Source organism: Planococcus citri, chromosome 1, assembly GCF_950023065.1.
Source record: "Planococcus citri chromosome 1, ihPlaCitr1.1, whole genome shotgun sequence".
NCBI classification, from domain to species: domain Eukaryota; kingdom Metazoa; phylum Arthropoda; class Insecta; order Hemiptera; family Pseudococcidae; genus Planococcus; species Planococcus citri.
The window spans coordinates 27,915,432-27,939,988 of record NC_088677.1 but is presented as its reverse complement, the minus strand read 5'-3'; the positions used below and the strand labels follow the sequence as shown (position 1 = coordinate 27,939,988).

The window sequence follows — 24,557 nt, the reverse complement described above, 5'->3', positions numbered from 1 at the left end:
TCAATCTATAAGGTAGGCATACATACATAGTTGTGTTCGGTAAAAGTTGCCTACTTACCCAGAAGAAAGATGTAAGTAATAAGTCATCAATGAAACACTCTGCGGACGGGCACAATGTATCAAAAGAAACGAACAACCAAACAACACCAAAACTCAAAAATGAAATAAATGGCGCAGAGCTTACAAAATTGGTTAAGCCACTGAAGATAAATTCAAAACGTTACACAGATATCAAAAGCTTTATTCAAATTGAAAAAAAAAACGAAAACTGTCGATGGCGTTGAAAAGGAAGGTGAACAGAGCTCAACAAAACGCGAAATTCTGTAGGTACGTCGTTAGATATTTTAAATTAATTATAATTACGTAACCACGAAAATTAAAACCGAACACGCGAAGAAGAGTAGAAGAACTAGAATGAAATGAAACGACACTAGTAAAATTAAAATCATACCAGTTGCGTCTCGACTTTTACCGAAAATGCACCCCAACGTTACCTACTAAAGAAGAGGTTCTCTCACGCTCTGATGTTTTCGAATGCCGCCCAACCCCAGTTCCCTCCTTGCCGTACCGGGGTGTGTGACGTCACGGGGTGGATAGCGCGTGTCGAATTTTACAAATTTTCAGTTTTTCTCCTCTCAAAAACAGTGCTCTGTACGAAATTTTTAGATGAGTAATTTTAAAGAGGATAATGAATCCTACATAGTAAAAAAAAAGAACACAATTTTTGATCAAAAAAATCAAAATTTAACATTGTTTTAAATTAGGAAATAGAAGTGATTTTCATTATAATAATATGATTTTTTTTAATGAAAAATTTTTGAAATTTTTGAAGAAAACACATTTTTTAGAAAATGAAGGATGCTACGTAATAAGAAAACAATAATTCAAATAATGAATTAAAATTTAGCATTTTTCGCCTAATGAATCAGATGTATTTTGTAAACATATTTTTTTCATTCTTTTGAAAAGATAAAGAGTAACAACCCTGAATAGGTATTGTAAAGAAGAATCAACATCAACCTCGAATTTTGTTCATGACTAAAAAGTATTTTCTCTTGTTGAATGAAAGTTTAGTGTAGGTACTTCATTGTTCTTGAAATATAAATAAGACCTGCAAAAATAATTCCGAGTGACCAATGAAGATGAACAGAAAATGAATATCATATAGGTAACAACACCTATATACTTCCCAAATCACTGGTAAAAATTAAAAAAATGGTAGAAAATGAAAATAAAAAATTGAAAACGTTAGATTTTCAGATAATCATAAGATGAAAGTTCATTTTCGAAATGATTATTAATCATACACATTTTTAAAAGGCGATTTTCAATTTGATGTACGAATCTGGCTAAGAAATCAACGATTTTGAATTTTTACAACGATAAAAAGAACCAATTCTTCAAAAAATAATAAAAATCGTAAAATATATGTATGTTCATAAATTGTGTTTTTTATCCAAAATACATAGATTTTTTTCGTATTTTTAAACAAAATTCTGTTCAAAATTTCATAAAAAATTGAAAACGTTAGATTTTCAAATAATGATGAGATGAAAGTTCATTTTCGAAATGATTATTAATCATACCTTACACATTTTTAAAAGGATTTTTTCATTCTCCAAAAATAAAAATTTAGCCATCTACAAAATTGTCCTACGCCTCCTTAGTTTGGTCAAAAAAATGGAAGAATAATTGTAAAATTTTACATTTTTCTTCATATGCCGTGTTCAGAATACTCGTTAGTACCTGCTCCGTCTTATGACGTCAACAAAGTCGATGGAAGTCGCAAAAACTGGAACCACTTACTTGCGCTGAGTGAGAGAACCTCTTCTTTGATAACGTTGAATTCATCCCACCTTAGGTTAAAAGATCGAAGAACATAAAATCATACCAGGAGTTCAAGAATAAGGTGTTCTTGATTTTTATGCTATCAAAAAGGAGAGAAAACTCCCTGCTTGAAAATTAGAAAATTAAATAATCATTTAGAAAAAATCTTTCATTTCGCATTGAAACAATAGCTCAAAAGCACATTTTTCTGTTGTTATTCAATTTTTCAATTTTGACTCGGAAATCGACGAATTGACAGACACTATCAAGTTACCTAAACCTATTTCAGGAAATAACTGACCACTTTTTTTCTTGAAACTAAAAAAGAAAACCCTACCTCGGGTCTTCTAATCGTTCGTAAGCTCGTAAACACAATTTACATAGCTATGAAAAATTCAATCTTAATCCGAGGTAGCAAAGCTTTAAGAAAATGAGGTAATTGTCCTTGGAAACAAAACAAACACCGCGTAAAAGTTTCCATCATCTGGTTAATTAGGGCAGCTAATGGGGCAGACTGTACAGTGTATACAATACACACAGATAGGAGGATATTCGTATAGGTACGTAGATTTAAACGAATAATTTTTCGCCTCGTATAGAAGCTTGTAAATCGAAATTTTTTCGCAACGTCGTGTCGCCCCTTACGTCGGCGTCGATAGCCTCAAATCTTGTAAATAATGTGCTTGCATTTCGTTAACGATTCGGTTTAATAGCCTCGGATTTCACGATATCAGCGTCGACGTCTTTTCATTACTTTAACAGATGCGCATCGTCGTTTAATAGGTCGTTGTGACGAGCATACGAAATTTAATTTTCTTATCTGCAACTCGACTCGAGTCGAGATCATCTTTTCATCCCTCAAAATGCGAGAAAACACGCCATCAATATTTTACAAAAATACGCGTAAAACTGTACTCTACAGATACCTATAACTCAAACTCAGCAATCGAGTGAAATCTTCAGCCAATATTGATTTCTTTGAAAATTTATCGCGACGAAGAGACGCTATGAAAGCGTCGAAGAAAAGTAGAATTTCAAAATCTTTAGAATTTCTATTTCAAGGGGAGAAAATAGGTACCCCTCGCGAGTACTAATGTTTGGTAAACGCGATATTCGCGTACAAGGTAAATCAGCTTTACACCAAGAGCGGAATAAAATATGAATCGAGCAATTACGATGTGACAAGGTCGCTGTTCTATCCCTTTTATTTACCTTTCACTTGAAATTTAATCTTGGAAAAACGTAAGGAAAAAATCAACTCCAGTTAGCTAGCGATTATTCTTTTGCGTTGAAATTTATTCATTCATTATTATCAGTGTTTTTGTACGTTTATACAACTCAACATATCAGATTTTTCTCTCTCCTTGTCTCCTTATTACAGCAACTCAAATTCGAAAAATAATTGTATACCTATTTTGGCGAATAAACTACATCGTATTCAGCGGATTTTTTTTCTTCTCACTAACTTCTTATGTACATTAATAAAAATGCTTGTTCTTCAAAAAAAAAAAGGGGGGACAAAAAGAAAGATGAAGTTGGATGAAAAAAAGAATGCTGAAAAATGAAAGAGAGAAAGAAATCAAGCACTGAATAAAAAGATTCTTTTCTCAGCTGAAAATTCTTTTTCGGCGAAATTCAACATTCTTGTACGAATAAATACACGAAAGTTTCAGCCAAGTTTTGGCTGGTTGGAAAAATTTTAAAATTCCAGGTACCTAGCTCGAGTGTATTTTTTTTTCGTTTGGTCAAAAAACAAGATTTTACCCGCGAATCCAAGATGGAAACAATAAAATAAAACTGAGTAATAAGTACATGAAGTTAGAATACAGATTCGCCATGGATTATGAAGTTTTGAATTCTTACGTTAGGTAGGTATCATCTTTATGAATCAACTATTCTGGCTAGCACTGAATTGTTCGTAAGTAATCCTCAATTGTCTAACCATGCTTCATCGATCAATGCCAAATTCAAGCACAGTTTTAATGAATATCTCAAAAATTTCCAAACTTTTTGCAGACTTCGAACTACGGTGGGAAATTAAGGGATCTTCCCCCACCTTGATAGTTCTGTTTTGGGTCAACCTTTTAAACTCTCCAAAACAGGTATCCATCTATGATCAAAATCAAAACATTTTACCTGAGAACTAGACTAGAACTATTGATTTTCACTCACATCAGGGTAAATCGTGGAAAAAATTGCCAGAGAGTTTTAACCATAATTCAGTGGAAATCTTCAATTTGAGGGTCCAGCCAGGAGTTCTCAAAGTGGTGTCAATTTTTAAAATAGAGTGTATTTTTTTACACTTATATGAATAGTATGTAAACTTCAGCAAAATTTCGTTTATAGTCTCACAAGGGTCTTACCCCAGATGCCCCAAAAAATTTAAATTACTATACACCTCCTTGACTCATTGACTTTGAAATTCGATATCATTTTTAGTCCTCTAGCAAGTTCTTGAAGATTGGCGAATCATAAAATTTACGATTTTTCTTTTCATCAACTTTATAGCGGTGGAGGCGGTGGATTTGATGGTCGAGAATTTTTTCAACACATCAATTCATGAAGTAAAGGAGAATGACTAGCTGATCCAAGTTAGCACCGCAAAAAGGAACTCTCCTTTCACGATCAGATTTGAGTGTAATATTATTGCAATTGATTGACTTCTGAGTTCTGAGAACCAGTGTTATAAAATGAAGTTTCCTGAAGGCTGAAACGAAAGGAAAGGATTCAATATTGCAAGAAATGCAAGCATTATTGCAATTATTGTTTAGAGGGCTATCGAATTTTCATAAATCTTCAAGTCCGAGACCGAGACACAAGTTAGATAACGATCATAAAATCAGTCAGTAAGTACTTACGTTAGCTCGAAAAATTCCGTTCACTGTTCTTCAGGACGAGCTGACGACACAATACAACAATAACAATTTAAAACACAGACACTACAAAAATTCACCTCAAATAATTCATAATTGAACTGGAAATTTGTTTATAATTATGCAGATGCACCCCGGAATTTTCTAGGAAAGTTTCTAATCAAAAATTTTCAGGAGAATAGCTCCAAAACGTGGTAGTCACGTGATTCACAAAGAGTAGGTACTTTATTATTTGCCTATTTACGTTTGGCAACGTTTTGTTGACAAAATTTTCAAACAAGTTTTTTATCAAAAATAAATGATTGCTATCAATCATAAATAAATACGTAGACAAAAATTAATTTCCGGAATTAATATTAATTAATTAAACTTCACTATTGTCCCGAAAGATGGATGAATCGGCAAAAAAAACCTTAAGCTCGATACCACTGTTGAAAACAAAAGCCGGTCCTCGGGATAAAGATCTATGGCCTCAGCGATTGAAAGAGGAATATCAAGCTCTAATACAGGTTTCTCTGAAATTTATTCTTTTATTCGCTAGTTTCATAGTTTCATGCTCCTTTTAGTTCACTCACTAACTTAGCTTTGATTTTTCAGTACGTTCAAAACAATAAATCAGCTGATAATGACTGGTTTAGGTTAGAATCGAACAGTGATGGAACTAGATGGTTTGGTAAATGCTGGTACTACCATAATCAAATGAAATATGAATTCGATGTCGAGTTCGATGTAAGAAACATTCACTACTGTCAACTGCCCTAATTCCGGATACCGGAGGTAATTTCGGACACTTGAGTAACAGTTTTTAAAAATTTTTCTGAACGAAAGAAGACGTGAAAGTCGAAATATCATGGGCCGTCTCCCTAATGCAAAAGTTTTCATTTTCTGACCATTTACGTGATTTTTCCGACTAAATGCCTCAAATTAAAGTCAGGTGAAAAAGTAATCTGCTGACCCTAGCCAATCATTTCATTTCAATAAAAAAGAAAATGTTCCTAAATTAGGTATCATAAAGTGACTCTTAATGAGGGGAAAATATCCCGATCCGTCAGAGTGCGCTAGTGTGGTCGTTGGTGATGAGACCATTCTAGGATTGTGCAGGTACCCTATGATGAGATCTGTATTAATATTGAATGGAAGCAAATTAATGCGTAACGTTGAAATGGATTTTTCTCGGAACTGAAGGGGTTTAGGAAAATTTTTGTCAGAACATAAATTGAAGAGGATGAAATTTCCTATCGATTGGTATATTTTTCTTCGAGTTTCGTACAGAAATGGCGATTTTTTAAACATTTTTATGGACAGATTTTTTAAAATGCCAACTTTAAATTGAAATTACGCAAAATTTTCAGTGGACACATAGGTACTTTAATATACCAAAATGTTCAGAATTTCATCCCCTTTCAAATGGTTTTTTACCGAAAGCGCTAGCATTTACCGTTCAAAAGTTGTGAAAGCTCAAAGCTTTGAACTTTCACAACTTTTTATCAAAAAGCGCTAGAGCTCTGGGGAAAAAACGAGGTTGTAGAGGAGAAAGAGTAGATCATTTTTCATGTTTCAAACACCTATGTGCTCGATCAAATTTTCGATTTATTAAAGTTCAAAGTTTCAAGGTTGAAATTTTTTTACATTTAAACTAAAATAAATCAAAATTTTGATCGAGCACATAGGTGTTTGAAGAATGAAAAATGATCTACTTTCTTTCCTCTACAAGCTGGTTTTTAATTCAAATCTGTAGCATTAACCATTCAAAAATTATTCAAGAAAAACTAAGAAATTGGGCAAGATCCCATAAGACAATCCAGTGGCTATCCTAGGATGGGACAATTCACGACAACTCCACCAGAGTGCGTATCTTTGGTGGGGACTGGCGAATTTTACTATTCACTTCTACTTGAAAAAATTCTAAAAAACTGTAAAAATCGAGATTTTCGTCCTTATTCTGGACATTTGGTTTGCTATTGAATAAATTGCTAAGTACTACTTATTTATTTTATTTGTCATTATCTTGATTTCGATCAAAATAATGAATTAGGTAATGAAACATTTTAAAACATAATTTGATATTTAAAATACATTTTTTTTGATTAATGAGAAATAATTTAGTATCACAGATGTATTTATCAATACTGAAAGACCAAGGACATTTCATTGAAAATTAATTTATCCCCTCGTGTTAAACATTCGTACTGGAGCACCGATCTGTTGGAGAGTGTTTTCTGGTAAAAATAATTTTACTAGGTAGGTACATCTCATAATTTTTTTTTTTTTTTTTGTAAAAAAAAGTGTCCGAAATTAGGGTACCTAATGGAGTTTATCTTGCACATTTTCTAATCCGCATAAAATAAACAAAATCGCTCAAAATTTACAACTTCATACTCAAAAACTGTTCTCTTGATGCTATTCTACGAGAACACAATGACAAACATTCCATTGAATTGCTTACTTTGAAGCAATTTTTGGAAAACATTTAAAAAGTGTCCGAAATTAGGACGGTTGACGGTGTGTAAAAGATTTCATTTCGTTCTCCATACTCAAATAATTTTACAATTTCACAGATTCCAATTACATTTCCTGCTACAGCTCCAGAGATCGCGTTACCGGAACTAGATGGAAAAACTGCCAAAATGTACAGAGGTGGTAAAATTTGCTTATCTGATCATTTCAAACCGTTATGGGCTAAAAACGTACCTAAATTTGGAATCGCTCATGCAATGGCTCTAGGAGTAAGTCGCAAACACGTAAACATTAATTTATTATGTAGTTGTCAGCACCATGTACTATTCAATGGTGTTAATGAATATTACGATGTTTTCCAGCTTGGCCCATGGTTAGCTGTCGAGATCCCAGATTTAATCAGTAAAGAACTAATCAAATATAAAGAAAGCGAATAAACACGACTCAAATATATCGAAAAATTTCCAGACTGATGAAAAGATGAAGGTTAATATTTTGCATCACCTTTGCTAGTTCAAATCTCACCAACGAACATAAGTACCTATCATTGTTCCCATGTAAGATGAAATGGTAAACAGTACAAGTATCTTAGCGATGTTGAAATTTTATAATTTTTTTATTTCTCGCTTTTTAAAGCGTAGGTAATTGTTTTGTTAATAAAATTGTTAACTTTATTTTCACGTTTCATTTAACACTTTGAAGCTCAAGGGAAATTTATTGAAACGTTAATTTGTTGACGCTAATTATCACTTGAGACAGGTTATTCACATGTAAACAAGAACTAACCTTATCTTGACGCGCATTGAGGAATACTTATTTCAATTTCAAGTAGGTATACACGCCCTAGTCAAAAATTTTCCATATCGTTACACCGAATTCACTAGCGGAACATGTACGACCTTCAAATACATACAAATAGTATCTTCTTCCATCGCAATAACAATAATATATTGTATAACGAATGATATTATTCGGTAAAATCGCGCGTTCGTGGTTAAAAAAAAATTCATTTGATTTACGCCTTCAATTAAAAATAATTATCTATTGAATCAAAATTCGCGGATCCGCTCTGTTTGATTCAATTAAAAATAATTATCTATTGAATCAAAATTCGCGGATCCGCTCTGTTTGAATAATTTTTTTGGGTGTGTTTCTCGTGCACTATAAGAACAAGTATTACAATATGGAAAATACTCGCGAAGTTGTAGGAACTTCGGATGATGGGACAATATCGTATGTTATTGTAACCGAAGACCTATCAGAAAATGTTACACGAATCCTGGAGGAAGGATTTTATCCATTCGAATGCGTAAGTATCGCTTCAAATGTTTCAAAAAATCCGAAAGCTGTCGCCGAATTGAATACACTTACAACAGAATGTATAAAAGAGGGAGTTTCCGTAGCAGCAATTGATAATCAAACCAACAAAGTGATCGGTGTCTCGGTAAATAAAATACAAGTAAGTAAACGCTTACTTAGCGAGATTTTTTATGTACCTATTTATTTGGTAAACAAGCGCACCGAATGTTTTCCTAGGTAAACGATCCGAACCAGGAGGAAACATTTTTCGATAAATTTACTCGAGAGAATTGTAAAGAGAAGGAATCCGCGGCTTTGATGAATACCATGGTTTATGTAAGTATGGCGCCTAAACAGGTTCTATGTACTCGCATTCCTACTCTATAATTACATATTTCCGTACCGGCTTCGTTTGATTTTTTATTTCATTTTATAGTGCGACTCTTCTATAAATCTATTTCAACATCTGAAAGTAAACAAAATAATGGAATTGATATTCATCTGTGTAACGCCAAGTCATCGTAAACGAGGAGTTGGAGTTGATTTGGTCAAGTTCGACTTGAAATTACTGGATAAATTATCACAAGATGAAGATGGTCCGAAAGCTGCGTCTGCTCTGTTGACCTCTACTTATTCGCAGCGTATCGGAGAGAAATTGGATTTTGAAATCTTGCTAACTATCAGTTACAATACGTTTATGTACGATGGGGTCAAATTTTCTAATAAAATTGACAAACAGCATAAAGGGATCAAGTTAGCGGTGAAAAAATGCACTGCTAAAGATGACGAATTCGTAGAAGTTTGCCCTAGAATTTGAAAATTTAACCAAGGAAGATGTCGATTCATTGTGTAGTTTATCATGTTCATAATTAGATTAAAATATCACTAAGTTGTTAGTTTAAAATAAATTTAATTCAACAAAATGCCCATTATTTTATAAAAATCTCAAAATCGTTTCGATAAAAAATGTATATTTAAAATAAAAATTACAAAATTTAAAAATTTCATATAAATGCGGTAAAACTTTGGTTGGACATTTTACAGGAAATTAAAAAAAGAAAAAAAATGTCGACAGATTTACATAAAAAAAATTGCGCAAGAAATTTTCAACATCTTATAATATTCCAAGTACACAAGAATAAGCAATTAGAAAAAAAATTGAACGACTATTAACCATTAAAGTTAATTAACACTTTTACAGGCATCCATAAAAAATCAAAGCAGTAATAAGAATACTTGCGTTACTCATAAACGCTCAGATTGAATACTGCATTTCCTTTTCCTTATACTAAGCACAACTTAACGATTAAGTCGTGATCTTTCTTTCCAGCTTTGATATTATCCAATCATGATATCAATTTTTTCAACAAGTACCACAATGACTGATTCGCTAAAAAAAACACAACTTTTTACAGTCTCAATCAATAATAAAATTAAGTATCGAAATTTACAAAAGGAAATCTACGATTTAAGAAAGGATAAAAATATACGATATTCTAGTCATTCGAACAATCTAAAAAATAAATTATGGCATCACTTTGGACATTACTAATGACTAGACATTCATACACTCGCATATAAAAAGAATAATTGATACAGTTGTACAGTCATTCATATATTAGTGGTAACCTGTTTCAAAGGAGCAAGCACAGGATGCGGTTTTTTCGGTCTAAAGGTAACCCAAGTATACAAAATACTTCCAGCAACGCTGATATTTATACCGACGAAATTTTCGAAAGAATATACATAATCGCCACCGATAAACATGCCTAAATAAGTAATAAGTATGTTTTTCAAACACCCGATAATTGTGGTAGTAAGGGCAGAATTAAACTGAGTACATAACATCACACTATACGAAAGTACAAATCCCATCACACACGACAGTGAAAACTGTACAAGAAATGGGAAACTCAACCAGTGCGGATAATTGGCTATTTTCTCCAAATCTCCAGTCTGCCACAACAGTATGAAACAAACAGGTAACATGAAAATCGAGCAATAAAATAATATACCATATTTGCCCATTTCTGAACGAGACTCTAGCTTCTGTTTAGTAACGATGTTCGAACTAGCGGTAAACAGATTGTTGATTAAAACGTAAGTATAACCGTGTAAAGTGAACGCCAAATCCTTAAGAGCTGCTACTCCTGCTCCGAGGATCATCAAAGCGACCGATATTTGAACCGACGGTGATGGTTTTATTTTCAGAACGAAGTATTCGCCAATCATGGTCATGAATATGGATATTCTTCTCAACATGGTGAACATAGGTAAACTGAGTTCTTTCGTGCTGCCCAATCCAAAGGTCATATTACCGACGTAGATAAATGGCAACGGAAATAATTGATAGAATATTCTAAAATGAAAATTCGGGAACTTGATGTAACCGATTTTCTTAGCAACGAAAAGAACCACAACGGTGGTAACCATTTGACCGAAAGCTAAGAACTGAAAAGATGGAAAACCGTAGCTGGTCAGTACGGATTTATTGATTACTGTAATGAAGAACGAAGATATCGCGTAGAATACTGCTGTACCGATCTTCATCACTGTTTTATGAGCTTCCAGATCCACATGAACGTAGTTCGGTTTACCTGGTTCTGGATGTGGATGCTGTACAGCTTCCATAGGTTTAGAGGAGCTCGTGTCGTGTGAGTTCATCTTTGAAAGTTTATTCGATCTGTAAAATTTACGTATGAGCATTTTGTACGCAGAGTAGATAGGTAGAAATATCAACTTTTTACTCACTTACTTTTCACAACATTATGAGATGAACGATGATCTGTAGTTGAACCTTATAGCTGATATCATTATTACTCGACACATTTTCACTGAAATCACATCGTGAAGTCTCGAGATGAACTAATACATCAAAGATCAAACGCGAACCGCCCGTTCAGCATTAACTAGATGTCCTATGAAAAAAAAATAAAATCATATGTTTTGGTGATAACAGTTTGGAAGTGCAGATGCGCGCGCAGCGAGAAAAGATCCGGCAGTATCGTTCTTTTTTAAGCTTCGCATTACTCGTTCAACCTTGAATCTATACCAACTGACGGTTCGTAGTTCAATACAGGTTTGCGCATTCATCGTTCAATCGTTCTATTATGATTCATTTACCCATTTACGTTATCAACATCTGGTCATCAAAATAAAAAATTGTCTATAGTCTAGTTCTTTTGCTGATATGGTAAAATTTGCCTTCTGATCACTTAATTATTACTTTTCTCTGTCCTTATTTCGGGAATAAATAGTCACTAGATTCTTTTGAATCATCTTACAGTTCTTAATCGTTTCTGTATTACTTTGCTTTTGTGTGATTAACCGTCGATTATTTATTTTGTCTTACAAAATGAAAGCTGAAACAAAAAGATTCAATATCGTTTTACCCAAATTGCAAGTCGAAAGCGAAAGCAACGGAAGATGTGTAATCAAAGTGAACGACGAGTATCTATTTGTGAATAATTGGGTAAGTTGAAGTTCAATTCCACTGTTCTACCATCTACATATTGATAGCTTAGGATATTATTTCTAAGAACTGGCCATTGGGGTTGTCAATTCATATATTCCAGGCCCAGACTGATGTAGGTAACGGGAATTTCCTTCATCGGTTAAATGTCAATGAACTCCTATGACCTTACGGTTCATTCTACCAACTACTATCCTATCCACTTCTGTAATCATTTCAAATATTCCTTTGATTGATTCCAGGTCAGCAAAAGAAACACAGCCGACAAGGTACTGAAAGAAATACAAGTACAGAAGCTAGATAACATGAGGAATACTAGATATTAACGATGTTAGGCAAACTTTACAAACTACATTTGTGTTTGAGATTTCCTAACATGTCTTTGTCGTTTTTAATTTATTATAAATTTACTCTTAAGCTTAAGACATTTTTTACTGATCTGGAACTGTGTTCCATATTGTGATTAAAATTGTATTACTGATAAATTAACCCAGTTTTGAGCACAAAGGCGAACTGAGTAATCAGTGTATCTCGCCAAGGCAATAATGTCAGGCAGTATGGGCCACCAATTGAAACATCATAAGATGATAAGTTGGCACAAATATTAGAATACTAATATGAATTATGAAATTTGCAGGCAGAAAATAAATTGCATGTACCTCAAAGTACATTTATTTACATTATTACTGGTTGATTTTTGTAATTATTCGTGGAATTTTGTTCGAATCATTTTATTATTATAACTTAGAAATTAACTCGCTGCAATTAATTGTTAGATATTTATTTTTTTAATAATGAAAAATTTTAATTTATTGACGTTATTTAAGTTGTGAAAATCGATTGAATAAAAATTTACTCGATGCTTCCTGTTTTAGCAGCTGGAAATATGTAAGGGTGTATTGATTTCTCTAAAAGTGATGTTGAGTTTTGCATTTTTTTTTTCGGTTGGGCCAACATGATGAGTTTCCATTTCCAGTTCTAATTAGCCATACACAGGAACTTAGTGTTATTATTTGGATTGGCATGTGGTGAAACCAGTTCTTCTACTGAGTCCATTCACTTTTGGAAATGTATTTCTGTCTTCACGCTGAAGATAATAAACCTGCGTATTCCCCTAAATATGTACACGTAGGTATACGTATTTCCCACCACATATGGTACTCGTTTTTAAACATTTCAAGCTGGACGTGTCGCCTGCTACTTTAATGAGCACCGTGTGCGTACCTACGTTAGGGTATAATATGTATTTCTAAGCATTAACGCGCTGCTTCTTGCATTATTAATGGAAGTAATTGTCCCGGGAATTTACTCACACTTTATATAGGTGATTCGTTGCTTTGAAAATGATCAACGTGTGGGGTGAATTATTGAAAGGTATTTATTGGTAGACGATGCAATATAAGATCTATGTCGATACCTATGCCTATATATGTATAGTAATATTTCGAATTTATGTTTGATTTGTTATACGATTGTTAAAAATGAATTTCCATCAACTCGAACTGATTATTGATGAACGGGATTCTGTGGAGAGGTGTAGGGAGTGTTGTTATTGAAATGACATATAGGTTATCGTTTGACCGCATTGCCAATACTCGAGCAACGATTTTCAAATAAAAGCGTGACATTAGTGCAGGATCAAGAAGTAAAGGTGATAGAGGTGTTTTTCCTATGTCATTGTTGCACGATTTAAGTAAACATATTATTATTTTCGAGTGTTTAATGGTGGTCGCCGGTTAATGGGACCCTTCAGTTTGACGTTGAAATGTTATCTTAATCAAAGCTAGTGGTGGGTAAAGTTGGTGTTGAATGAAACAATTTTTCATTCTTGGGTAAGAGCTGATGTAGGTAAGGGGACTAGAAAGTTATTTGGTGCCTGTGTGGAAATCTTTTAAGGAATTATGTTCAACGTTGCGTTTTGATTGTAAATATATGCACTCATTCATATCTATATACTTACTAATAATTATCTAGTTGGAAAAGTGAATTTCCAAGAGAATTTCAAAAATCCCATTGACAGCCAGGGAGATGTAATAAAGGGGTGAGTAATAAGATGCTGAAATCGGGTATCTAATTCAATCACATCGTCAAACGAGATGAATATCCATGAACTGATTTAGTGATTTGGCTCACCATGAAGACAAAGAAAACATGGGAATGAAGAAAATTTTCTTAGTCCAATGAAATCTGACAATCTGCAGGTTTTGAGTCATGTCGAAGATCTTTTTGATGCAAACAAGATCAAGGCGCTCTGTTAGGTTTATTGACTACCTATTTATCATTTTCAATCTCAGACTCATGATAGATTGTAGGTATAAGCCTAAATTTTCTTTATTCCAAGAAAAATCAGACTACCTACCCAATTACTTTGGCTGATGTAGATGAGTCTAAATTCTATTTGAAGAGATAGACCGTAATTTTCAATGTAAACTAAAATTAATTTCGTCCAAAGATCAGCTATCGTATTTCCAACTTGAAAACCACTTTGAGGACACCTGCTTTTGATAACGCGAGCCGATGATTTACCACTTTATAACGATACTACCCTTAATACAGAATAAATAAGTTACTATGTTTTACTTAATAGTGACAAGTCCTATAGAATTCTACCGATTACCTCCTGCCTGTCTTTTCGAACAATGAAATATCTGGTATATGGCCAAATAAAAGCACAAGTACTTAGGAAAAAAATCAAAATGTTTTTTCGTGGGCATTTTATAACAGTAGTATTTTTACTCTCAACTCGATCCAACGTGCTGGAAATCTCCGATGAAAATATGGGTATACCTATTTAGTAATCAGATTCGTATTCAAGATCCCAACTTACATATCTAATCAATGGTGACCTATTGTTTTATTCCAGGGCGTAATTTACCAGTAACAGTGTATTGCAGAGTATGCGGCGATAAATCATTCGGAAAACATTACGGTGTCTTTTGCTGCGATGGATGTTCGTGCTTTTTCAAAAGAAGTATTCGAAGGAAAATGACGTACTCGTGTATCAGTAAGTAATGCTAATTGAAATGCTGCTATTTATTTGGAGGGTTTGAAAAATAAATTGGTCCATTGAATTACCTACCTATCGATGAATTTTTGCTCAGCTGGAAATGGAAATTGTGTCGTTGATAAGACGAGAAGAAACTGGTGTCCATATTGTCGACTTCAGAAGTGTTTCAAAGTCAACATGGATGTTTCAGGTAGGCAGCTACTTTTCTGTAACGAGTACAAGTACCTACCTAACTTGATTTTTGATGAGATTTGTTTGCTCATTCAGCTGTTCAACAAGAAAGGGGGCCTAGGAAATCCAAACGTAATTTGGAAGTGATGAACTTGAAAAGTGAAACGAACAATACGGAAAGAAGTGCGTTCACTGTTGTTTCCAAGACCAACTCGAGGGATTCCAGCGCAGGTAATTTTAGCATATTTGACTTTACTCAAATTGATACGAAGAGTGATTTTCCAAAACTCGCTTTGTCCATTTTTATCAAAGTTGGGTTTTCAGCAGTACCTGGTAGATGAAGTATTAACTCACATTCCTACATCATCAACCTACCAAAATGAGGTGTTAAACTCACCTAAATAGCCAATTCACTAAAAATTAAAAAAAAAATAATGTTCCAAAACGCGCTTTGTCCATTTTTATTGAAATTTTTTTCAGCAATATTTAGTGGATGAAGTGTATACCTACACTCCTACATCATAAATCCGCTCAAATAAAGTGCTAAACTCGCCTAAAAAGCCAATTTACCCGTTTAAAGGGAAACTGTTTTTCCTCTTTCCTGAAAAGTTGTGAAAATGGACAAAGCGAGTTTTGGAATATCACTCTTCATACGTTTCAGGTTGTTTCAATTTCTTATTCATCTTCATATTATTTTTTTCAACAGTTTATTAATTTTAATAATTACTAATCGTTCTTACAGGAAGCTTAAAATATGAAATATCCATGCAAATTTTGATAAGCACTATTAAAATGGCAAAATCTTCCGAATTATTCAAATTTTTACCTCATTCGGAACAGAATACAATACTGAAGAATGTTTGGTCGCAGTTGTTCCTATTAAACATGGCGTATTGGCCTTTGGATGTAACTCAGTTCCTTAAGTAAGTAGATTCTACATTCTGATAAGTGTATAAGCCTGCCTTTTTAAGCAGATTGAATTATGGCAAATCGTCTTAAATATTCTTGTTTGAAAAATCAATATTCACAATTGATACTCGTAATAATTTTAAACTTTACTCTCCCTGTTTCATTCCTCATAGTCATATATTTTTTTAATTGGAAAAAAATATTTGTACAGCCACAACGAAGATGCAACCATCCTGAAATGCATCGAATTCTGCAGAAATCTCTGCCTCGATTCCATAGAGCTTCCTTTACTTCAAATCATCGCCTTGTGTCGTCCAGGTTTGTCTGTTACCTATCTTCTTTCACAGCCATACCTTTAATTACCTATCTAATCCAGAGGTAATTCATTAGATTTGTGTTACTACAACGAAAGTAAAATCCACGTGATGGCAACTCAAGAGAAAAATCAATTAACATTGTTTCACTACTCGACCATTTACTCACCCAGTCGATTTGGCCAACTGTTGTTAATACTGCCCGCCTTATTGGGACCCATTTGCGATATCATTGTGGAAAATTTACTTCGATGTGGGAACGAGTTTTCTGTCGACAGAGTGATTTCTTCTAGTATCTAATCAGTAAATCTCACAGATCTCAGATCTGTGCACAAAAATTTGAACATCAGTAACTCGTTCATCGTTCATTAAACTGTAGCATTCGTGTATATGCTTGTTATATTTTTAAGTGTGTGATGTTTTTCAAAACAGTATTCCTAATACGAGTAAGCGCTTTGCAAAATTAAAAAAAAAAACTTCAAAATTATAAAATTTGAATGAATCTTGTGCAGATCTTTTAATTATTCATAAGGTTCCTTTTTTCCCCAAAGTCCCGTTTACCTTGAAATAGTATTTGGTTCTAATTACAAAGTTAAACAATTCGTTTTCCGATTTTTATGCTTAGTTGTCTTGAAAACTTAGGCAATCATTTTTCATCTTGAAGCTTCGATTTTGAGTTAGATTTGCTTTCAGTTAAACCAGTTTTGAAATATACACGCATTCATAATGCAGCATTTTCGTCGAAAAATCCTGTAGCGAGATAGATGTCGAAAGAATTGCATACTCGGTTCGCCGTAAATAATAACTACATCAGCTACGTATTTACGGCCAACTGAGTAGGCAATTTTATTAACACCGCAAAACAAAATTTAAAGGCTCGTCATAATAATATCTCAAGACTTGTTTGACCTGGAGCAAAAGAGATTTTGTTGGTTTCAAAAGGAGGGGGCGTTGAAAATTTAAAAAATTCGTGAAAAAAATTTGTTACACCCCAAGGAATAAAATTAATATGCTCAGTATGAAAAAAAATGTTTTTTTTTCTCTTTTTTATTTCGCTGAATTTAGACCTTTAAGGTAAACATTTTTGAAAAAAATGTAAATTACGAAGAAAGTACAACAAAAGACACGAAAATAATAATTTTCAATTCTCAAGCCTTAAACAGCTATTACGAACGATTGCACGTGTGTAAATTACGTATTTTTACGAATTTTTTTACTCCCACCTCTCAAAATAACTGATTTTTATTTTTTTTTTAAATTTCCAACTTCAATCTTTCACTTTGAAATTATATCATGCTGGGAAACTGCCCCACTTGGAAAAATCAAAAACATCATGAAATTGAAGTCCGCAATTTTTTTTTTGAAACTGCGAATTTTTCCGAATAACTGCCTTTTCAAAAAGATCCCTGTTTTGGCCGTCAAAACACTCTTTGTGTCGTTTTGTACATGAATATTCAAGTAAAAGTATACCTATTACCTACTTACTAAATTTTCAAAAATTTAAAAAAATCTACAGCTTAGACAATTTTTTATCCTTGTTTCAACAAACTGATTTTCATAATGGGATCTAAACATCTCTGAGGAGGGAGAGGGGGTACAAGGACCAACTGTTGTGATAAAAATTTAAAAAAATTCAAACATCAAAATGGCACATTGATTGATACTAATTCGAAGATGTTGAGTTTAAATATTTAATTTTTTTCTGGACTGGATTATTTTTGTCTCCCCCTCCCCTCATCAATGCCACAAACATGATTAAAATTCAATAAAAAAAATTAACTTTACTTCTCCCTACTTGACAAAAAAAAAACATGAAAAATTACGAAAATAAAATGTGACATTATCGATTTCTACTAATTCGAAAGTACTGGATTCAAAATTGATTTATTTTCAAGGTACATTTTTTCGGTGCCATCTCAGCTTGAAAATTTTGAAAAAAAATCACAAAATATTTTACAAAATGATCGAATGTGACGTTTTGAAATTTTTAATCATGTTTAGTTTTAGAATTGCGAATTTGTTAATTACCTACCTATTTTTATAGATTACCAAAATGTCTATATGTAACTGAAACGACTTTGACAAATTTTTATTCAGGCATCAATAACTTCTTAAAAAAATGTTAATTTGTATAGGGCAGCATTTTGATGGGATCGATGCATATTACAAAAAAAAATCGATAGAAATAAATCAGAATAAATTAAATTAAATTGACAAATATTTATGAAAATCCCAAACATGAATACATCTTTGGGTCAATTCCAATTCAAAATTCTTAACGAATTATATCGATAAATAAAACGAATCACTGCTTTACGAAATTCATACTCGAGAATAAACCTCTGTCAACAAATACATTCACCAGTAAAAGTAACTGCATCTTGGGGAATTTCGTTAGCATAATATAGGAACACCCAAAAGACTCACAAACGAAATTTACACGCTCATTAGAAAAGGAAATTTAATGAAAATTTAAACGCAACGTAACCGTTATAAAATGAAAATAACGTTGGTCATTATATCATAAGAAATCGGTTCAACTTAAAACACTGCAAGATGAATAATGTGTAGAGATTGTTCGCATATGCGTATGTTTACTTGTGTTGAGCGAGTTCCAAAATCGTATATATTTAAATCAACAAACGTGGTTTTTATCAAAATATTTCGACTTGTCATATCTACATACGTTTTGGATTAGAAATAATTTCATCTTTTTCAAGGTTCTTCATATAGCTTATAACTTCCTCAACTTGGTAATAACATTGGATTATTATTTTGGCAATTAGGTATGCTCCCTACTCCTCCTCACATATTGTGCGAAAAATGTATGCGAATTTCAGCTTTATTATTAATTTTATTTCGGTAGTAAAAAAGTCAAAACATTTTATACAAGTTATATGAAACATTTGTTATACGATTTGATAAAAGAGAAAAGTTTACGTTCTTGAGAAAAATGCGTTTTCTTTTTTTCTGTTTTGTTATCTTCGATATAAATTTCGTAAAATAATACGTTTTTTCTTTTCAACCTGTGGTACATGGCTTTAGATAGATACATATACATCCTACTACGGTATACCTTTATGAAGAGTATAATTTACAACGAGTAGTAAAATTGTTTTAGTACTTTGTTCACCTATATCCTGCGGTATAGGTACACGTTGGGCAATAAGGATTACTTTTCAGCTTTTTCGCGTCATAATGTCGGATAAATTTATAAATATTTCTATTCGTGATATAAAGGTCAAAGAAGCATACCGATCTTTTTAAATTTCATGTGTAGTTAAGTCGCCCATATACGCTTTTTCTCCGGCAAATAATTCGATAAGAAGAAAAATATAGGGTAAGTATTTGAGTTAACGTCCGCAACGATGACGGTGCATTTGTCTAAAACCTACCTATCAGTTTTAAACTTAAATGTACCACTATATGGAGGCATTCTTTTCAACTTTATATAAGACCAGCGTTTTTCATTCATTATAGTATTCTTATCGACTTTATTAAAAGAAAGAATCAAATATTTTCTGCTTTGCTTTTATTTTTTGCGAACTCAGCTCGGATACAATTACCTACCTTTTGTGAATTTATCCGATTCGCCGAAATTTTAAAAAAGTAAGACGAGAAATATTCATTTTTTAAAACGTAGCCTTGACCTTCTACGTACCTATAACGTTTATTTCGAGGAATAAAAATTAAGAAGATACCTACTAAAGTAGGTACTCTTGAAAGATTTTTTATGAAGTGGTGAATCATTCAAATTCGATTTCTATCATCGGATTAAATCTTATTGAAACAAGATGAAGATATACTATTTTTCGACAAGTACGAGAGAAATGAGCTTTACCAATTTCTCAGCGTAGTTATGTACATATTTATCGATGTGCGAAAGCGACTGCTAATCCTCTCGTAGCTGTGGCAAGAAAAGAAGAAGAAAAAGAAAAAAACAGAATTTTATTGTCAAGGAGTGTCTGAAATATTATATGAAATGCGCGCCTTGCTATGGCTAAAAACAACAACCGGAGGCTAGGTTTTCCTACGGATATTTTCTAATAGTGAAATTCTGTTTGTACGCGAACGATAAACACTATCTCATACTCGGTAACAGACTATAATTTCAAGAAAGAGCAACACGTGAAACATGGGTTTTCGAATAATATGAAGCAATTTTTAGCGTCGATTTTTTATTTTATTTATCGTAGTAGTAGTCTTGGGGTTTTTTATACGATGGAAAAATACCAGGGGTATATCATCTTTTCCGTTTCTACATTAAAATGCAATGAAAATAATATCCCCAGTTTTTTAAAGAAAAGAAAAAACGATTCTGGTAGACTTCAAAATAAATGTGCCGAATTGGATTATTCAGTATCTGTTGCTTGATCAAAAAAGGAAAATTCTTATTCACAAATCGCTATATCGATACTTACATATTTTCTTTCCATACAGACAGGGTGTAGGTATCATTAACATAACGAATGATCCGCCTTCAAACTGGCGAGTAGGCAACTCAAGTTGAGTTGAAGTATACATGACTGCACAGCCAAGGACTTGAAGGGGCCTGTTATCTCCTCAGTCCAACAACCAATCAAGTGCTATCATATCATCATTCACTGTGACCAACCGAAACATTTGGCAGAAAACTTTTTTGAAGGTGTTAGATATTTTTCTGTGCATCCTGCAGGTACCTAGATATATAGGTACAGGTTCAAAAACTAATTTTCATCTCTTATCAAAGATCAACCGTTTTTTTTTTTTGTTTTTGGAAATTCATAACACAACACACTTCTGAGAAGTGAGAAAGTTGAAAATTTATATTGGATGAAGTTCTATTACCTATCCCGAACAATGAAAATTATTATAAAAAGTACATACTTTTCTAGTTTTTCTTATCATCAAATAGGTACATAGGCTATGTTGTTTGAAACTCATTACTCACCTGAAACAAAAAAGAAAATCGATTGTAAAAAACATTACAAAATGCATGAGGCACATAAATGCAAGTACGTATCATATTTCAGGGTTGTCTCAATGCAATTGCAGGGTTGCATATAATTTTATGGAGGAGAGGCTCTCACACTCGCGTCGTGTCTGTTTTCCAACAACATGACATACATGACATTGTTCATTATGATTAAATAACTCTAAATTTTACTTCATGGTAGGGTATCAAAATCGAAAATGAAGTATGTGAGGTCATAAAATAGCTATAAGGCTCAAGAAATATTGAAAAATTGAAATCAAAACACGAAATTCGTCAAATAAAAAAGCACAGGAAGAAAAATGAAAATCTAAAAATACAGTTCATTCCACTCCACTTTTTTTTCTACGAGAAACTGAAAAAAAGTGTTTCTTTTAAGAAATTAGAGTTGAAAAAAACACGTTTAAAACATAACAAAAACGTATTTAACGGTTTTTTGTTTGTTTAAAACACTAAAAGTGCTCCTTCAAAACTTTTATTGGCAACTTTTGTGTCATACAAGTGTTTCCACACCTACATGCATTTTACAATTTACAACTTTTTGATATGTCGTTTATTACAACATAATCTTTTTTTTTGTCACCAGTAATTTTATCATTTCATTCATTACATGACAGTTCAGAATAGATTTTGGATCACTTTTTCAGAACTTGACACAAAAACGATGTCTTATTGCACATTATCTATTCACAATCATTTTTGAGTCGTTTTTTAAAAACATGACACAAAATTGGCGTCTTTTCGTCAAGTGAGATTTCGACTTTTTTTGCAGGTGACTTTAAGATGAAACTGGTAACTTCTGGTCATCTGGTGACAGATTCACCAGAAGTCATCAGGATTCACCAAGGAGTCACCATATCCGAAAACAATTTCTAGGGTCAGGAGGACATTGTGGTGATTTTTTCATCTTAAAGTCACCTTCAAAAAAGTCGAAAACTCACTTGGTGAGTTCTGGTGAATCTGACCAGATATCCGAAATCAATTTCTAGGGTCATTAGGGCATTCTGCTGTATTTTTCACTATAAATTCAGCTGGAAAAAAGTCGAAAACTCAATTGGTGACTTCTGGTGAATCTGTCACCAGGATTCACCAAGGAGTCACTAGATATCCGAAAACAATTTCTAAGGTCATTAGTGCGTTCCGGTGAACTTTTCACCAGAAATTTAGCCGGAAAAAAGTCGAAAACTCACCTGGTGACTTCTGGTAAATCTGTCACCAGAAGTCACCAGGATTCACCTAGGAGTCACCAGATGTACGAAAACAATTTCTAGGGTCAGGAGGGCATTGTGGTGATTTTTTCACTTGAAGTCACCTTCAAAAAATTCGAAAACTCACCTGGTGAGTTCTGGTGAATCTGTCACCAGAAGTCACAAGGATTCACCAAGGAGTCACCAGATATCCGAAAACAATTTCTACGGTCAGGAGGCGACTGTGGTGATTTTTTCACCTTAAAGTCACATTTAAAAAAGTCGAAAACTCATTTGGTGAGTTCTGATGAATCTGTCACCAGAAGTCACCAGGATTCACCAGATATTCGAAATCAATTTTTACGGTCAAAAGGGCATTCCGCTGTATTTTTCACCATAAATTCAGCTGGAAAAAAGTCGAAAACTGACTTGGTGAGTTCTGGTGAATCTGTCACCAGAAGTCACCCGGATTCACCAAGGAGTCACCAGATATTCGAAAACAATTTCTAGGGTCAGGAGGCCATTGGGATGACTTTTTCACTTTAAAGTCACCTTCAAAAAAGTCGAAAACTCATTTGGTGAATTCTGGTGACAGATTCCCCAGAAGTCACCAGGATCCACCAAGGAGTCACTGAACTCTAAAAAAAATTTCCAAAGGCTCTGAGGACATTTTCGTGATATTTTTTCAACATGCGTACACCTTCAAAAAAGTTGAAAACTGACTTGGTGAGTTCTGTAAATCTGTCACCAGAAGTCATCCGGATTCACCAAGGAGTCACTAGATATTTAAAATTAATTTGTAGGGTCATTTGGGCAATCTGGTGTATTTTTCACCATAAATTCAGCTGGAAAAAATTCTAAAACTCACCTGGTTAGTTCTAGGTGACAGATTCACCAGAAGTCACCAGGATTCACCAAGGAGTCACCAGATATTCGAAATCAATTTCTTATAGTCATTATGGTATTCCACTGTATTTTTCACCATAAATGTTCTGGTGACAGATTCGCCTGAAGTCACCAGGATTCACCAAGGAGTCACCAGATATTCGAAATCAATTTCTTAGAGTCATTATGGTATTCCACTGTATTTTTCACCATAAATGTTCTGGTGACAGATTCACCAGAAGTCACCAGGATTCGCCAAAAGGAGTAACTGAACACTAAAAAAAATTTCCAAAGGCTTTGAGGACATTTTCCTGATTTTTTTAACATGCATACACCTCCAAAAAAGTCGAAAACTCGCTTGGTGAGTTCCGGTAAATTGTCACCTGAAGTCACCAGATATTTTAAATTAATTTCTATAGGGTCATTAGGGCATTCTGGTGTATTTTTCACCATAAATTCTGCTGGAAAAAAGTCGAAAACTCACCTGGTGACTCCTGGTGAATCTATGACCAGAAGTCACCAGGATTCACCAAGGAGTCACCGAACACTAAAAAAATTTGCAATATGGCTCTGAAGACATTCTTGTGATTTTTTCACGATAAATTCACCTGAAAAAAGTAAAATACCTACCGACTTGTTGATATGAGTAAAAAGTTGAAAAAAAGCAAAACATAATAAAATCTACTTTTTTCGAATTTTTTCAAAATTGAACCTCTTTTTCCCTTCTGAAAACTGAAATCAATTTTTTCCCCAGTCACACCAGTTTGAATTTTTATTTTGATTCTTTATTATTTTACATTTTTTAGAAAAAAATTGATTCTATCATACTTTGAACTTCAAACACAATTTTTTAAAAGTTCATTTCGGGAACTGAAACTTTAAAATGCTGCAAATTTGCACCTAGATAGTTCTAGTTTGCTTCAGAACACTCAGACACTCAATATAGTTGATCTCTGAAAAAAAGTTTTAGACAATTTTGCGTTGCATCATCAATTATTCATCAATGCGATTTTTTCTTTATTTTAGGAATTTTCTTTATAAAAATTGAAAACCTACAGTATGAATATGTTTATACCAATTTTTTCAAATTTTAAAAAACTGGTGAAAACATTTTCTTTATTTGGAAAAAGTAGGTTAATCGTCATTTTCTTCGTCAAGTTTCCTTTTGAAAATAAAATGATAAT

At 33.2% G+C, this 24,557-nt stretch overlaps 5 protein-coding genes and 1 long non-coding RNA gene across 11 annotated transcripts in view; 4 read left to right on the top strand and 2 right to left on the bottom strand.

Moving 5' to 3' along the window:
* LOC135831202 (uncharacterized) overlaps positions 1 to 24,557 on the bottom strand; it is a 572,431-nt gene that overhangs the window by 442,172 nt on the left and 105,702 nt on the right. Inside the window, exon 1 of one of the 4 annotated variants that reach the window (XM_065343509.1) lies at positions 59 to 395. The exons of the other annotated variants lie outside the window; for them this stretch is intronic. The gene's annotated coding sequence lies outside the window, so the exon portion shown is untranslated. Of the gene's footprint in view, positions 1 to 58; positions 396 to 24,557 lie in introns of those variants that run through there. 4 annotated transcript variants of the gene reach the window in all.
* On the top strand, positions 4,993 to 7,831 carry LOC135831177 (ubiquitin-fold modifier-conjugating enzyme 1). The gene is made up of 4 exons (XM_065343477.1): positions 4,993 to 5,209; positions 5,298 to 5,429; positions 7,259 to 7,426; positions 7,520 to 7,831. Exons 1-4 carry the CDS (start codon positions 5,090 to 5,092, stop codon positions 7,592 to 7,594), a joined length of 495 nt encoding a protein of 164 aa, XP_065199549.1. The 5' UTR covers positions 4,993 to 5,089; the 3' UTR covers positions 7,595 to 7,831.
* On the top strand, positions 7,993 to 9,379 carry LOC135831176 (uncharacterized). Of its 2 annotated transcripts, XM_065343476.1 has the most exons (4): positions 7,993 to 8,234; positions 8,290 to 8,616; positions 8,694 to 8,792; positions 8,893 to 9,379. In XM_065343476.1, exons 2-4 carry the CDS (start codon positions 8,341 to 8,343, stop codon positions 9,271 to 9,273), a joined length of 756 nt encoding a protein of 251 aa, XP_065199548.1. In that variant the 5' UTR covers positions 7,993 to 8,234; positions 8,290 to 8,340; the 3' UTR covers positions 9,274 to 9,379. The 2 variants fall into 2 exon arrangements, with proteins under 2 accessions (XP_065199548.1, XP_065199547.1); XM_065343475.1 differs by having other exon boundaries at positions 7,994 to 8,616.
* LOC135831175 (UDP-sugar transporter UST74c-like) lies at positions 9,131 to 11,369 on the bottom strand. Of its 2 annotated transcripts, none has more exons than XM_065343473.1 (2): positions 11,212 to 11,369; positions 9,131 to 11,139 (listed from the first exon to the last, which is right to left on the bottom strand). In XM_065343473.1, the coding sequence occupies exon 2, from the start codon at positions 11,118 to 11,120 to the stop codon at positions 10,068 to 10,070; it is 1,053 nt and encodes a 350-aa protein (XP_065199545.1). In that variant the 5' UTR covers positions 11,121 to 11,139; positions 11,212 to 11,369; the 3' UTR covers positions 9,131 to 10,067. The 2 variants fall into 2 exon arrangements, with proteins under 2 accessions (XP_065199545.1, XP_065199546.1); XM_065343474.1 differs by having other exon boundaries at positions 11,208 to 11,367.
* Positions 11,530 to 12,792, top strand: LOC135831179 (uncharacterized). Its single transcript, XR_010556161.1, has 2 exons — positions 11,530 to 11,928; positions 12,171 to 12,792. It is a non-coding gene; the product is annotated as an uncharacterized LOC135831179 (long non-coding RNA).
* Hr83 (Hormone receptor 83) lies at positions 14,631 to 16,797 on the top strand. The gene is made up of 6 exons (XM_065348246.1): positions 14,631 to 14,932; positions 15,030 to 15,125; positions 15,203 to 15,337; positions 15,849 to 16,029; positions 16,227 to 16,333; positions 16,406 to 16,797. Exons 1-6 carry the CDS (start codon positions 14,767 to 14,769, stop codon positions 16,627 to 16,629), a joined length of 909 nt encoding a protein of 302 aa, XP_065204318.1. The 5' UTR covers positions 14,631 to 14,766; the 3' UTR covers positions 16,630 to 16,797.

Bases quoted from the DNA above. Each gene is read 5' to 3' on its own strand.
- LOC135831177 (XM_065343477.1), top strand. From the start codon at position 5,090: ATGGATGAATCGGCAAAAAAAACCTTAAGCTCGATACCACTGTTGAAA. The intron at 5,430-7,258 runs GTAAGAAACATT...ACAATTTCACAG, and splicing joins AATTCGATGTCGAGTTCGAT to ATTCCAATTACATTTCCTGC. The intron at 7,427-7,519 runs GTAAGTCGCAAA...GATGTTTTCCAG, and splicing joins CTCATGCAATGGCTCTAGGA to CTTGGCCCATGGTTAGCTGT.
- LOC135831175 (XM_065343473.1), bottom strand. From the start codon at position 11,120: ATGAACTCACACGACACGAGCTCCTCTAAACCTATGGAAGCTGTACAG.
- Hr83 (XM_065348246.1), top strand. From the start codon at position 14,767: ATGGTGACCTATTGTTTTATTCCAGGGCGTAATTTACCAGTAACAGTG. The intron at 15,126-15,202 runs GTAGGCAGCTAC...TTGCTCATTCAG, and splicing joins AGTCAACATGGATGTTTCAG to CTGTTCAACAAGAAAGGGGG. The intron at 16,334-16,405 runs GTTTGTCTGTTA...GTAATTCATTAG, and splicing joins CATCGCCTTGTGTCGTCCAG to ATTTGTGTTACTACAACGAA.
- LOC135831176 (XM_065343476.1), top strand. From the start codon at position 8,341: ATGGAAAATACTCGCGAAGTTGTAGGAACTTCGGATGATGGGACAATA. The intron at 8,617-8,693 runs GTAAGTAAACGC...ATGTTTTCCTAG, and splicing joins TCTCGGTAAATAAAATACAA to GTAAACGATCCGAACCAGGA. The intron at 8,793-8,892 runs GTAAGTATGGCG...TTCATTTTATAG, and splicing joins TGATGAATACCATGGTTTAT to TGCGACTCTTCTATAAATCT.